We start from the raw sequence: 12,653 nt of genomic DNA on the forward strand, positions 1-12,653 counted from the left end.
TGCCCCCTGTGCGGCTGATTGTGGGACTGGTGCCAAGTCCTCTTTTCCTCCATCACCCAGGACTGCAGGGTCACAGCTGTTCTGTTGACTCTCCTTGGCCATGGTCCCTGCCAGCCCTCCATGGAAGCCACTATCACCTCACCTGCATTCCTCCCATCCATCCCTTTCTGTGTCTGGAAGGAGTCTCCAGGCTTCCTCCACTACCCCTGTGCTGACTTATCCTGCAGGACACCATCACCACAAGTGACAGAATCTGCTCAATGCACCCAAGGCCACCTGGTTCCTCTTCCCAGTTGGTGTGGCATCAGCCATTCGTGCTGGTCTTTGAGCCCCGGGCCCCTCTGAGGTGCCAGGGGAGCAGCTGGACTCAGCAGACCCCTGTGTCCAGCAGTGCTCAGGCCCTGGCTCAGGAGGAGTGAAGTACCCGCCACCTTCTGCCAGGCTGGGTCTTGCTGCTGTCCCCTCCACCCCACTCCCTCTTCCCATGTGATGGGATGAGTTCTCACGGGCCTCAAACCCCTCAGTGCTCAACCCACTGTTCTTCTGCCGCAGACTGTGACTCCTACTGCAAACCAGCCAAGGGCAACTACAAGATTAACATGAAGAAATACTGCAAGAAGGACTATGGTAAGGACCTTCAGCCTCCCCTGGGCTTTGGCCCAGAGGCAGATGAGGGCTGGCTGTGGGTGGGGCAGATGAAGGCATCCAGGGGTTGGAGGACACTCCATATGGAGAGAGGTCTCCAAATGAGCCCTCCCAAAGTTGCAATGGATGAGGCAGGTGGGACTGCTGGGGAAGGGCAGTTCCTGTCCTTTGGGGAGCAAGGCAAAGCATCCCCCATCACTATGCCTCTCCCTTTTTCCCTCAGTGGTCCAGGTAAACATCCTTGAGATGGAGACGGTGGCCAACTGGGCCAAGTTCACCATCAACATCCTCTCTGTCTACAAATGCCGTGACGAGCGGGTCAAGCGCGGTGATAACTTTTTGTGGATCCACCTGAAAGACCTGTCCTGCAAGTGCCCCAAGATCCAGATCAGCAAGAAGTACTTGGTGATGGGGATCAGCGAAAACTCCACTGACCGGCCTGGACTGATGGCCGACAAGAACAGCCTGGTCATCCAGTGGCGGGATGCCTGGACACGCCGCCTTCGGAAACTGCAGCGGCGGGAGAAGAAGGGCAAGTGTGTGAAGCCCTGAGCGGTTTGCACCCACCCTGTCTCCCATGCCCAGCCCCAGCCCAGCTGGGCACTGCCAGACTGCGCCCACAGACTCTGTACATATATATAGTGTGACTGGACTCTTTGTCTATAGTGTATATTTTGGCAATGGTTTCCTGTTGTGTGCGTGTGCACGGGTGGGTGTGCGTGTCAGTCCTTTTCTCTAAGTGTGTATTAAATATAATGCAGTAATGACAAACCTTTAATGAGGAGCAAAGTGGAGCGAGGTCCTGTGGGTGCCTGTCACCAGAAGTGCTTGAAGGGGATTGATGTCCTGCTCCAGGCATTCTGGAGTTCATTTTCAAGGCTTTTGTATTCCTTTTAACACAGTTGTCTTCTGCCCAGTGCTGACATCTCAGTTGATACCTCTCCCTTCTCTAGCATCCAGGGTATGATTCTTCCTCACTCTGAAAATGTGCTGCTGCCAGACCTCTCTCTGCCTTTCTCCTCATCCAGGAGATACAGGAGGTCAGAGTCTTCTCTCCCTCATTCTGATATGTGGGCAGGTGAAGTGGAAACTGTCCAGTGATGCAGAGTGTCCAGCCCAGAACCTCCACCAGAAAGGACAAATGAACTTTTACAAGGCCTTATTCCCCGGTGACCATGGGCTCACACGGACAAGTGCTGCGAGCTGGGGCAGGACCTGTGCGGTGCTGCAGTGCCATAGGGAGAAGCCAGGCCCTGACAGTGTGCTGGTGGCCACTACCAGGCAGGACTGTGTCCACTGGGAAGAAGGGGACAAGGGACAGACCTGGCAACCCCTGGTTGCCACTGTCCTGGTGCCTAGTCCAGACAACCCAGTGAAAATGACCTGGACACACCATTTTCCCCTCCCATGTCCATCTGCTCATCTGAACCTGAGCTGGAGTAGCCAGGCTGACCGGAGCCATCATGTATAATCATCCATCCACCCAGGTCTATGTGCCTGTATTCTCACCTGCTACCAACTGACATAATTCCACCTGTTTCTGTTGAGATGACACCAGGTGACATCTGCCTTGGTGTGCATCTTCAGACCTGGCCAGACTGTGCTCTCCTGGGAAGAATTGCTGTGGCCAACGTTGTCCAAGGAGATGCACAAGGCAGAGGTGACAGGAAGAGAGAAAAGTTTTCATTGATCCACCTCTAGGCTTTTATATCTTCTTCACCATGTATTAGTCTCTGGTTAAACAGACACCAGTATCTTCCCATGTTGAGATTGTAGTGGTCTTGGCTTAATAAATACAAATAGTAATAATAGGTATTCTGACAATAGATACTCATTTCCACAGAAACCTTGCCTTGCTTATTGAATGGCTCAGTGAGGGGTTGTAGCCTCATGGTCTTCCATTAAACTTTACCTTTTCCAGCCCACAGCAACTTGTGTGGACTCCCCATTCCAGGGTGGTTCCTCTAGGCTTCAGCATCCCAGGGTGGTGCTGGAGCTTCCAGCTGAAGAGACTAGTGGGGCACTGTTGGGTTTCAGGACAAGGGAATTTGGGGAGTGAGGATCTAGGCCCTGGGGATGTCTGTGTGGACATGCAGGTACATTGGTGGAGCTGCTGGAGATGCTGGAAGTGACATTTCAGAGCTGTGGAGGGCCTGCAGTGCCATTGTTCAGGTCCCATGGGTATCTGGGTGCCTACAAAGGGCATGGGCCGAGGTGCGGGGAGGCTGGAAGCTGAGGGGTAATGGGTATGTGGGACCACTTGAGCTTGGATGAGCTAATATTATCCCCTCTCCCTACACAGACTGTCTTCCCTCCTCTCTCTTAGCTGAGAGGACCCTCCCATCCCTGGCTCCTCTTGTTTGGATTGTCACAGACTATTGGCCTCTGCCATGAGATGCCTCTTGATGTAGTTGGGCCACCCAGTTCTCCTCTTCCTTGCACAGCTGCTTTCACCAAACTTGCCCTTGGCTCAGGCTCACTCCAACCCCATGCACCCAACAGTCACAGAATTGTTTGGGTTGGAAAGGACCGCAGAGATCACCTTCCTCCAAGTCCCGCCATGGGCAGGGACACCTTCCACTAGACCAGATCGTTCCAAGCCTCATCCAGCTTGGCTTTGGATACTTCCAGGGATGGGACAACCACAGCTTCTCTGGACAAATGCAGGAGTCCTAACACAGAAGTCAGTGGTGGAACACCCTTTGGGAGTGCAAGGACAGGACTTTGATCAGGATCATCCTCCGACATCACTCCATAGGGTGTGGGGGTTCTCTGACCCCCCACCTCTTCTCAGCAGCCACAGCCCAGCAGGAGCAGGGCAGCACCTCTGTTCCATGGGCATGGATACTTCTCAGGGCAGGGCTTCAGCAGCACATGGTTTCTCCAAGCAAGGAGAGGCACAATGTGTCTGTGTTCCTCAGAAACACTGGGCGCAGCCTTCTCAGGGGACGCCAGGGCAGGGAACTCCAGGGTTTCCTTTGGGACCTGATTTCTCCTCCACTGAAGTGGGGTACCTAAAACTCTTTGAGGATTTTGCTGGTTGGAGTTCTCCATTTATCCTCCTAGCAGTTCTTCCCTCTTCTTTCACCTCTGCCATCTGTTGAGGAAGGATGGCTCCCATCTGGCATCTCAGTGTCCTGCTGGGTCAGATCAGAGATGCCAGAGCAGAACCACCACCCCATGGTCTGTGCTGAGGAGAGGAGCTCTCTCCCTCTCTCTCTCTCTCTCCCTTTGGCTGAGGAATGTCCTAAAATCCTGGTTGAAGGACTGGTGGAAGACACTCTGCACTGAGTCTAGACTGAGGAAGACACTCTTCACTGATTCTGATCCCTGAAGGAGTTTTCCTGACTTCTCTTTCTTATGTCACCTCCATATCCAAAGCAAGAATTCACCTTTCTTATTCCTCTCCCTCTGCCTGGCACAGGAACGGGGGCCTGCACATCGGTTTGGCTGTACCTGGGACTCTGTAGCTGGATCACCTTCAGCTGGTGCCAGGACACCAAGGGCAGTGGAGAGGCACCATGGATTTGCTCAGAGGTGCTGCTCATCCTGCCCTATAGAGCAGGCTGGGCTTGGAACACACACCAGCATAGGCATCCTTTGGTGGAGAGCTGCAAATCCAGGGGCAGTTCCACATCCACCAGCACCCACCCAACCCTGTCCACCCCTTTGGTGGTGTGGAGTGCTTTACACCACTGGGAGCAGCCAGAGTCCATGGGTAACACAGGGCAGGGGGCTCAGGTGGCAGCAGGATATGTCACACAGACCTGGTGGCTGCAGCCAACAGCTATGGGCTTTGCAAGGGCAAGAGAGAGAGACTGCAGTGCAAGCTCTGCTTGGCACTACAAAGTCATATATTTCCCAAAATAGCTCTTCAAGGGAAAAAGTATTAATTCAGCAAAGCCTTTGGTGCGCCCTGGTGCACTCCCAGTTCCTCGAGCGCAGATCCCCCTCCCCTTGCAGCAGCTGGCCGAGCTCAGTGTGCCAAGAAGCCCCGTGCTGGGACCGGCTGCTGCAGGCGGCGGATGCTGGCCCATGTGGGAAGGGCCAAAACCACCACGCACATTTCCATCCATGTTTTTTTATTTAACAGGTCTTTTCCCAGTATTCAGCTAGGGCAAAATATTTGAGACACAAAGGCAGCGGAAAGAGAGGCCAAGTTTGCAATTTCCCCCCTGCTTTGGGACTGAATTTTGCAGCTGGTTGAAATTTTTCTCATTTCAAAACACCAGTAGACATCTTTCATTAAAACCCGGAATTTGGCCAAGGAAGGACACAAAATGTGAGAATACTACAGAAAACTCAATGGTCTTTTTCTGTATTGTCTAGCCAGCTCCACTCACGAGAGATCACAGGAGTTTGAACAGCTGAACCCCAGCCTGACAAATGGATGTTTGTGTAGAGTATTTTCCGTCACTTTGCTCTTGGTAACTGAAGTCCACATAAATAAAATTAACTGCATCAGACAGGAAAACAACGTTCCTTAGGTGAAATGGGATCCAGCAAAGCGCATTTTACTTGGCCAACAGGGCACAGCTCAGTGCTGGGGTGTGGGAATATTCTTCCTGGTGAGGAGCTGAGCCTCCAAGAAGTGACAAGACCTACACAGCATGACCTCTGTCATAGTCTGACCTGGTCTTGCTCTCCTTGTTCTCCTGATGCTCTCTGGTACACAGAGCAACTTCTGTCCATGCTACCATGCAGATCCAGGTGGATCTTAGTAGTGGCTTCAGCTGTCAGAGAGCAGCGATGGTGGCTCTGCCAGCCCATATTCTTCAGGCTTTAATTGTTAATAACATGGACAAGTCATACTTTGCCACCTGTGGACATGGTAGTAGGCAGCTGTGGCCTGCTGCCACTCCTCAGGTGTGATGACATGTCCAACCAACCACATCTTGTCCAGCCAACCAGTGCCACATCTTTTGTCCCATGCCCTTGGTACTGCAACACTCTGTCCATCACTCCTTACCCAAGCATGATGTTTTACTTGGCACTTTCCAACCCTCACAAGTCTCATTAACATCCTAAATTTTGCTTCCTAGGCAAAGCACAACCTCTGCAATTCCCAGCCCTCCTCCTGTCATCCCAATCTCAATGAAGGCTCTTTCACTCACTAAGGCTCCTTGCAGAGGGGCTGTAGGAACCAGGGCAGGGCACACTTTTCCCACTCATGACTCAAACAAGTGTTTGGGGAATTTAGTTGCTCCAAGCCCTCTTGTCCTTGCAAAGCTGTGAGAAATGTGATGTTCTTCAATATGCCTACTGTATTTTTACCAGCCTTGGGGGCACTTGTTACATCAGCATTAATTACCTGTCATTCATTCATTTGTTCATGTAGTCCTTCATCCAACATATCTCCTTGTTCATCTTTACAAGGGCACAATTTGCTGGTTAAACACACGCTCCCCTTGTGCACAGGATATGCAGCACCTGTGTGGGGTCTGGAAGAATAGGGAGGCAGGGGGCTCAGTTCAGCAGGGTCTGAAGAGCAGGGAGACAGCTTCCCCCCTCGGCTGGGTGGGGGGAACATGAGGAAACCATTAATCGATGGGCTGGCCCACTCCGTGTTTTCCTAAGGAAGAGCCGAAGACGGGGAACAGCTGGGGTCAGCGGGGCACCATCTGGAGAAACCCATCAGCTCCCTCCTGCCGGGCTTTTCCCACCTCAGTGGCAATGGAGAGGATGAGGGAAGAGGTGTCCCCAGTGGCGCTCTGCTGCAGCCCTGGCCCTGCACATGCCCTGAGCTGGCTCTCAGGCACTGCTGGGATGTTGCTGCCATCAGCACAGGAGTCGTGGCACAAAGAGAGCATCCACCCAGGGGAGCTGCTGCCCCATCAGAGCCATACTGGTACCCCCATGTCTTGGGCTCAGCATCTTTGTGCAGAAATCAGTTATTTCTCTGCATGGGGCAGGATCAGACCCTCAGCATCCATCGAACCTTATCCTCTATTTACACAGCCACTGTGAGACTCAATAAACAGATAATATTTTCATCTTGGACAAGATGCTCTACCCCAAAATCTTGGAGAACCAGCCTCTCCACCGTCAAAATAAACACCACACAATACTTCCCCCCCCGCCCCCCCACCCACACCCACATGATGGGAAGCCATCAACTGTGCAGGAGCTGGGAGAGGGGGCACTCCCAGAAGATGGCTGGTCCTGGAGGATTCCCTGTCTGAGAGCAGGCAGTGGCCAGCCCAGGCACACACAGTCACCAGCTGATCCCTGGGTTGGCCACAGTGGAGATCATGGTCCTGCTCACAGCACAGGGAGTGAGGAGATGAAGATGGGCAGAGCAAACCCAACTCAGCACATTCGAGGAGTCTAAAGGGGCCTGTGTTGGGCCTCTCCCTGGCACTGACATCACCACAGAGACTTCTGCAGGAGCAGTGGCTGAAGCTAGGTGGTGCATCCTGTCTGTCCCCTCCTGTCCCCTGCCTGTGTCCTGCCAGACAGATGACAGTGGGAGCAAGTAATCTCCGATGTTTAAAGCTCCAGGACTGTGCTATGGGTCACTAACCCGACCTCAGGGCCATTTGCGGTTTTTGGTATGTGGTGACTCTTGAGTGTCCCTTCCCAGCCCTGCTGGCCACCCATGCTGTAATCCTCATGGCCCTGGGACAGCATTGGCGCTGCTCAGGTCACTGTCCTGGGAGCCCTGAGTGCTCCCCATGCTGGGGCAGCTGGGGCAGCTCATCCATCAGGAAACCCAGCAGACCACAACAGGCTCTAGCTGGCCTCTTGAGCCAGAAATGAGATGGCTTTGGCCAGCACAAACATACAGACTGTCCCTTTTCCAGCAAAACTAGATGGCACCTGGAGCTGGGAGTGAGGCAGGGTGGCCAAAGCAGGACCTTGGAGTGGCCAGGCAGTTCTGCCCCCACACCAGCAAGGCTCAGTCATTCCTATGCCCTGCCCAAATGTGAGACACTGACAGCAGCCCCCAGGATGCTGGTCCCCACCTCCATCTCCATCTCCATCTCCATCCCTCTCCCTTGCTCCTTACTTCCTGAGCAATCCCTTCCTGTCAACCTGCTGGCTGTAGGGGGAAATTCCTGGTCCTGACTGTTACGCAAAATTAGCTCTCAGGGAACGCCTGGTGAAATCGTGGGGCCTTCGTCTGCTTTGGGTGCTTTCAGACTTTTCCCTGGCATCCAGTGGGATAGCCATAAATCCCTGCTACAGCCTCCAAGTCGAACATTTCCTCCGAGCCCCATTATTAATTTTCTGAAAGATCCCATAAACCCCCAGATGGAAAAATATGGAGATATTTGCACATGTGCCGTAAAACACATTGCCCATCTATTTCAAATGGATGTGGCAATATATAAAACATACTTAGGGCATGAGCCAGGTTTCACGGTATTTAAACAAGGCAGCATGATGTAATTGGAATTTACAGTGTAAGAGCAGATTGAAGCTGGGCCATGGGTGCGTACCATATATCTTGGATCTCCTGAAGATTTGGCCTGCTCTAGAATGACAAATACCTTTTGTACTTGTCACCTATATTTTAAGTGAATGAACAGCTCTTTTCACTAAATATAATGGCTGGAAAATATTTTTTTTTTCCATCTGAATTTAAGAGCCTCTGCCCTGTTCCCTGTAAAGAGTGTGATTCCTAGGGATGCAGGTGTCTCAGGGCTTTGTTTCTCCCGTCCCCCAGCCCAGATGGCTCCTGTTCCTGGGAAGCACAGTGCCAGAACCTCTCCTACTGCATGGCCTCGCATAGCCACGGTCCAAGGCCAGACTGGATCAGTCTCTGACCAGCCCAGTCTTGTGGAAAGTATCCCATGGCAGGGACTTGGAAAGGGACATCCTTTGAGGTCTCTTCCAACTCAAACTGTTCTATGATTCCCTGGAGCAGGAGAGGGTGGTCAGCTTCAAACACTGCTCTCCACTTCTGGGAAGAGCACCTGGAGTCCAGGGGCTACTGGCAGGGGCACAGTCAGAAGCTGGTACAGGAGAGAGCAGCCAATGGAAGAGGTGTCACCAGCAGGTCCCCCAAAAATGTTGTGATGAAGTCTTTCAGGTGCCTCCACCTCCCTGCAGTGATGGCAGTATCAGGGCAAGAGGTGGGAACCACTCCACAACTGGGCAGTGGGAGGATGGTGGGAGAGGAGGGGATGTTTAGGGACCACCCAAGCTGTCCCCATCACCAATGCAAGCACCCCTCTGCCACCCGTCCCAGAACAGGGGGGCAGATGGGCACAGCAAAGCTCCTCCCAGCAAGGTCCTGATCTCTCCCTTCTGAGACCCCCATTGTGCTTTGCCAATTTTGGGAATTCTGGAGAGGTGAGGGTTGCTAAGGGGCTGCAGACACACCGCTCTGCCTGCTGCTCCTTGATGTTGACGCCGCTGGGAGAGACCCGCCAACACAGACTGGAATCTGCACCTTGGCACAGGAACATGGTGCCCCATGGTTAGGGCGGGGACATGGTTATGGGCCCTGTCTGAGGGACAGGGTGCCCCATGGCCTGGAAATCCCCCTCAGTTCCTCCAGTTAAGGGAAAAGGCAAAAATAAAAGGGAAAGCTAAAAGACACTAAAGCATAAAAATATGAATTTTACTCATAGATGTATTGGTGTCTCCATCCTAGCCAGTGTCCATCCTAGGCACTGGTGGGCTGAGGGTGCAGGGCTGATGGTGGTCTGATCACCAGCTCAAGCGTGCCAGGGTGCTGCAGGGCACTGGGGTGGCTGTGGACACACAGATGAGGTCCTAGGGAACTCATCTGCAAGCTGAGGACAGCAAGGAGGAGCCAGGAGCCTCAGCACAGAGTCCCCTGTGCCTGCCAGCTTTAGGCAGGGCATGTGCATCTGGTCTGCCCAAACTCATTGTCCCTCTCTCTCCCCCCATTTGAGCATTCAGAAAGTTTGGATGAAAAGCTTTTGAAAAATTAATAAATCAAGTCCTTCCTTTCCGGCGGGAGGAAAATCCCTCCAAAAAATGTCAGTTAGAAATAATCCAAGTGATTTGTTTGGAAAATTTTGAAATGCAGTTCCTCCTGAGAGCCAGAACAGTCTCTCAGCCTTGCTCTGCAGAGCGAGGAACCAAGAGCCAAGACCCTGCTCCAGGGCAGGAAGCCTGGATGCTCTCATAGCCACGGCTCAGGCTGGAGCCCAAAGGAACTGAAGGTCACCTGCAGCCCAGACAGGACTGGGACCACACGGGCCCACCTGGAGCCTCCCCAGGGCTTTCCGAATACAGGGATTCAGCTTCAGGGAACTGGGCCAGATACTGAGGAGAGTGTCAGTCAGCTGGCTCAGCTCAGGCAAACTGGCTTTTTCAGAGAGTAAAACCAGTTGGACTGGGGATTTCCTAACCAGTTCTTGAAAACCAAGCATAGAGCTGGGCATGGATGAAACACAGGACTGGTGTAGGCTACCTGCTGGTATGGAAACCAGGTTACTGCTCCTCAACAGCCCCTGAGCTGTCATCCCATGGGGTCTTTTCCTGCTCCAAAGCTCCAGACAGAATTCCTGCTCATGAATGAGCTGAACTGCTCTGCAAAAGCATATGAGCAGCCATTAGCTGGACAGTACTTGTGGTTTCTCAACATCTTCTCTATCATGTTGTGAAGGGCTCTTACTGCCAGACAGAAGGTCTCTGAGGGTTTCTCGTGAGCTTCAAGTGTGTACAGCACAGCAGAAACTGCTCAGCAAGGTTGTGTGTGTGCACCTCCAGCTTCCAGACCTCTCAGAGACCCAGATATCTCAGAGGGTGTTGAGAATGAAAGCACTCTGAAAGCTGGCAGCCTTTCCATCACTGACAAGGGAGGCACCTGGAACTTTCCCAGGCTGGGGAACTTGGACCTCACCAGGCCAAAGCATCAACCTCACCTGCTGAATTTTTTACTTTCTGCTAATAACGGGATGTGTCCTGCAAAGGGCTTTGGGCTGAGTGCTCCAGAGGTGTTTGGCTCCTCTGGGGCTCTGGAGCCAGTGGCAGGTCTCTCAAGTGGGTTAAATGATGTAGAGCTGCATTCTACCATCCTCACTGCCTCTTAATGGCACATTTCTCTGAGGTGAGCTCTTTCAGGCCTGTTGTGGCCATTCACAGGTTGTGATCGGGTCCCTTCTCTAGGCTGACAGCAGTGGTCATCCAGTATTTTGGCTCTTCAATTCAAAGGGGAACAAGAAGGCAACAAAATGAGCTTTTCTTGGCACGAAGAGGAGAAAGCAAATGGTTTCAGTCCCGTGGCTTTACCTAAAGAGTCTACAAACCACCCTTCTACCACAGGAAGGATGGGATTGCCAGAGGCTAGGAGCATTCAAATCCAGACAAAGCAGCTCTGAAAAAAGGATGGAGCTGGAGGTGATGGCTCAGGAGGGGGTGGTGTGGATAATGGGAGATAAGCACAGCCTAGCAATTCTGTCTGAAGAGATTGCAGAGGTGGTAACTCTAGGCCATCAGAGGCCCATGAAGCCCTTGCCTGTGTGGCACACGGTGGGAACTGATGCTACAGGCCTGACTAGCACATTAGCAAGAGTCAAGGAACTTGATCAAGAAATCACATTTCCATACATCTGGGTCATCCTTCCACATTCTTACTGCCCTCCTCCATCTTTCTCTCATTCATCTCTCTCACTTTTGACCTCTCCCCTCCTCCCGCCAAACTTTCTTTTTCCCAAGTTTCTTGCTGTTTGGCTGCTCATTCTCCCACTTCTGTCAGGGATGATAAATCACCTCTACAGATGAGCATCATTAACATACCAGACTCATCCTTCTTTTGACCTCCTCGGCTCTGAGTCCCTTCCAGGAGGTAAGAACTGGCCCAAATTACACTGGAGAAGGGATAACCAGTCAACCCATTGAAGTAGGAAGAAGTCCATTTCCCTTTTTTCCTCCAGTCACAAATCCTGTCCTCACCAGTCCTACATGTGTAGTGAAGACTGCACGTCCCTCTGGCCACCATGCTGTGCATCCAGCTGCTGCACCTCATGATGAAGAGACGCCCATGTAGACGTACCCCTCTCTTTCTCTTGATCTCCCTCACCTTGCTCCCCCCTTTCCCTTCCCCCAACACACATCTGCTCACATAGTTCCAGAAAATTTGTTTCATATCACCATTGAGCCGTTTATTTCTTTCCAGAGAGTTAAAAGCCTGTCTCCTTTGATTTAGTGAGTCAAGAGTGCCTAGGAGGGAGCAGAGAGAATAAAAGAATTAAATAAATAAAATAATGAAAAAAAGGTCTTGGGAACATCTGGAGTTGCTCTTAAGCAAGATGCAATATTCTTGGCCAGATGTTGAATGACTAGCTTCTACTTGGGAAACGTCAACATGTCAGATATTGAAATCCCACCTGACACCCTCTTCCTTAGCTTCCTTCCCCTCTTCCTTGTTCTGCTCTGCTTGTGCTGCCCACATCATCCCTCTGGGATGGCACTAAGAGGAAGGGGTAGCTTTTCTGGGACCTCGATGGGTGTCACTGTGAGAGACCAAGAGGTCAAGCTTGTCACTTTGAAAACCACTGATTCACCAAGAAGAGGGCTGTGGAGAGGCTGGGTGAACTTGCAGTGGTGCTGCTTGCACTGGATAGTGGAGGAGGCATCTCCAAGAGATTCCAAGGAGCTGGGAACAGGGCTTCAGCAGGCAAAGCCATCTGTGATCTCTGGCAGCAAAGCTTTGCTGGAGAAGCAAAGGAAGACTTCTAATCCTTTGGTGAGCACAGCTGAGCAGACAGCTGCCAGCGAGGTGGGGGAGCACCGGCACGCTGGAGGCCATGGAGCAGTTTCCCTGGAGAAAGGAGATCCCGGACACACCGCTCATTCTGACTCACCAGCATCAGTGCAAATGACTGGGGATTTATACCAGCCTCAGGGCTGCCTGGGGGAGCAGGGAGAGCGGCTCAGCAAGAGCCGGTGTAGCCAAGGGGATGACATCCATCCCAAGCCAGACATGCTCCATGTCCCACAGCACAGCTGGAGCTGTCACCCCTCCTGGCTGGAGCCAGCACAGCTGACCGAGCACTCAGCTCCTGGGGGTGCCCCTCTGTAGCACC

At 52.4% G+C, this 12,653-nt stretch overlaps 1 protein-coding gene across 2 annotated transcripts in view; it reads left to right on the top strand.

Moving 5' to 3' along the window:
- NTN3 (netrin 3) overlaps positions 1–2,572 on the top strand; it is a 32,523-nt gene extending 29,951 nt beyond the window's left edge. For both annotated transcript variants that reach the window (XM_030284850.4, XM_030284849.4), the window contains 2 exons: positions 553–627; positions 869–2,572. In XM_030284850.4, the coding sequence (XP_030140710.1) occupies positions 553–627; positions 869–1,197 (404 nt within the window). In that variant the 3' untranslated portion in view covers positions 1,198–2,572. The remainder of the gene's footprint in view (positions 1–552; positions 628–868) is intronic.
- The last annotated feature ends 10,081 nt before the right edge of the window (positions 2,573–12,653 follow it).

This window comes from Taeniopygia guttata, chromosome 14, assembly GCF_048771995.1.
Source record: "Taeniopygia guttata chromosome 14, bTaeGut7.mat, whole genome shotgun sequence".
NCBI classification, from domain to species: domain Eukaryota; kingdom Metazoa; phylum Chordata; class Aves; order Passeriformes; family Estrildidae; genus Taeniopygia; species Taeniopygia guttata.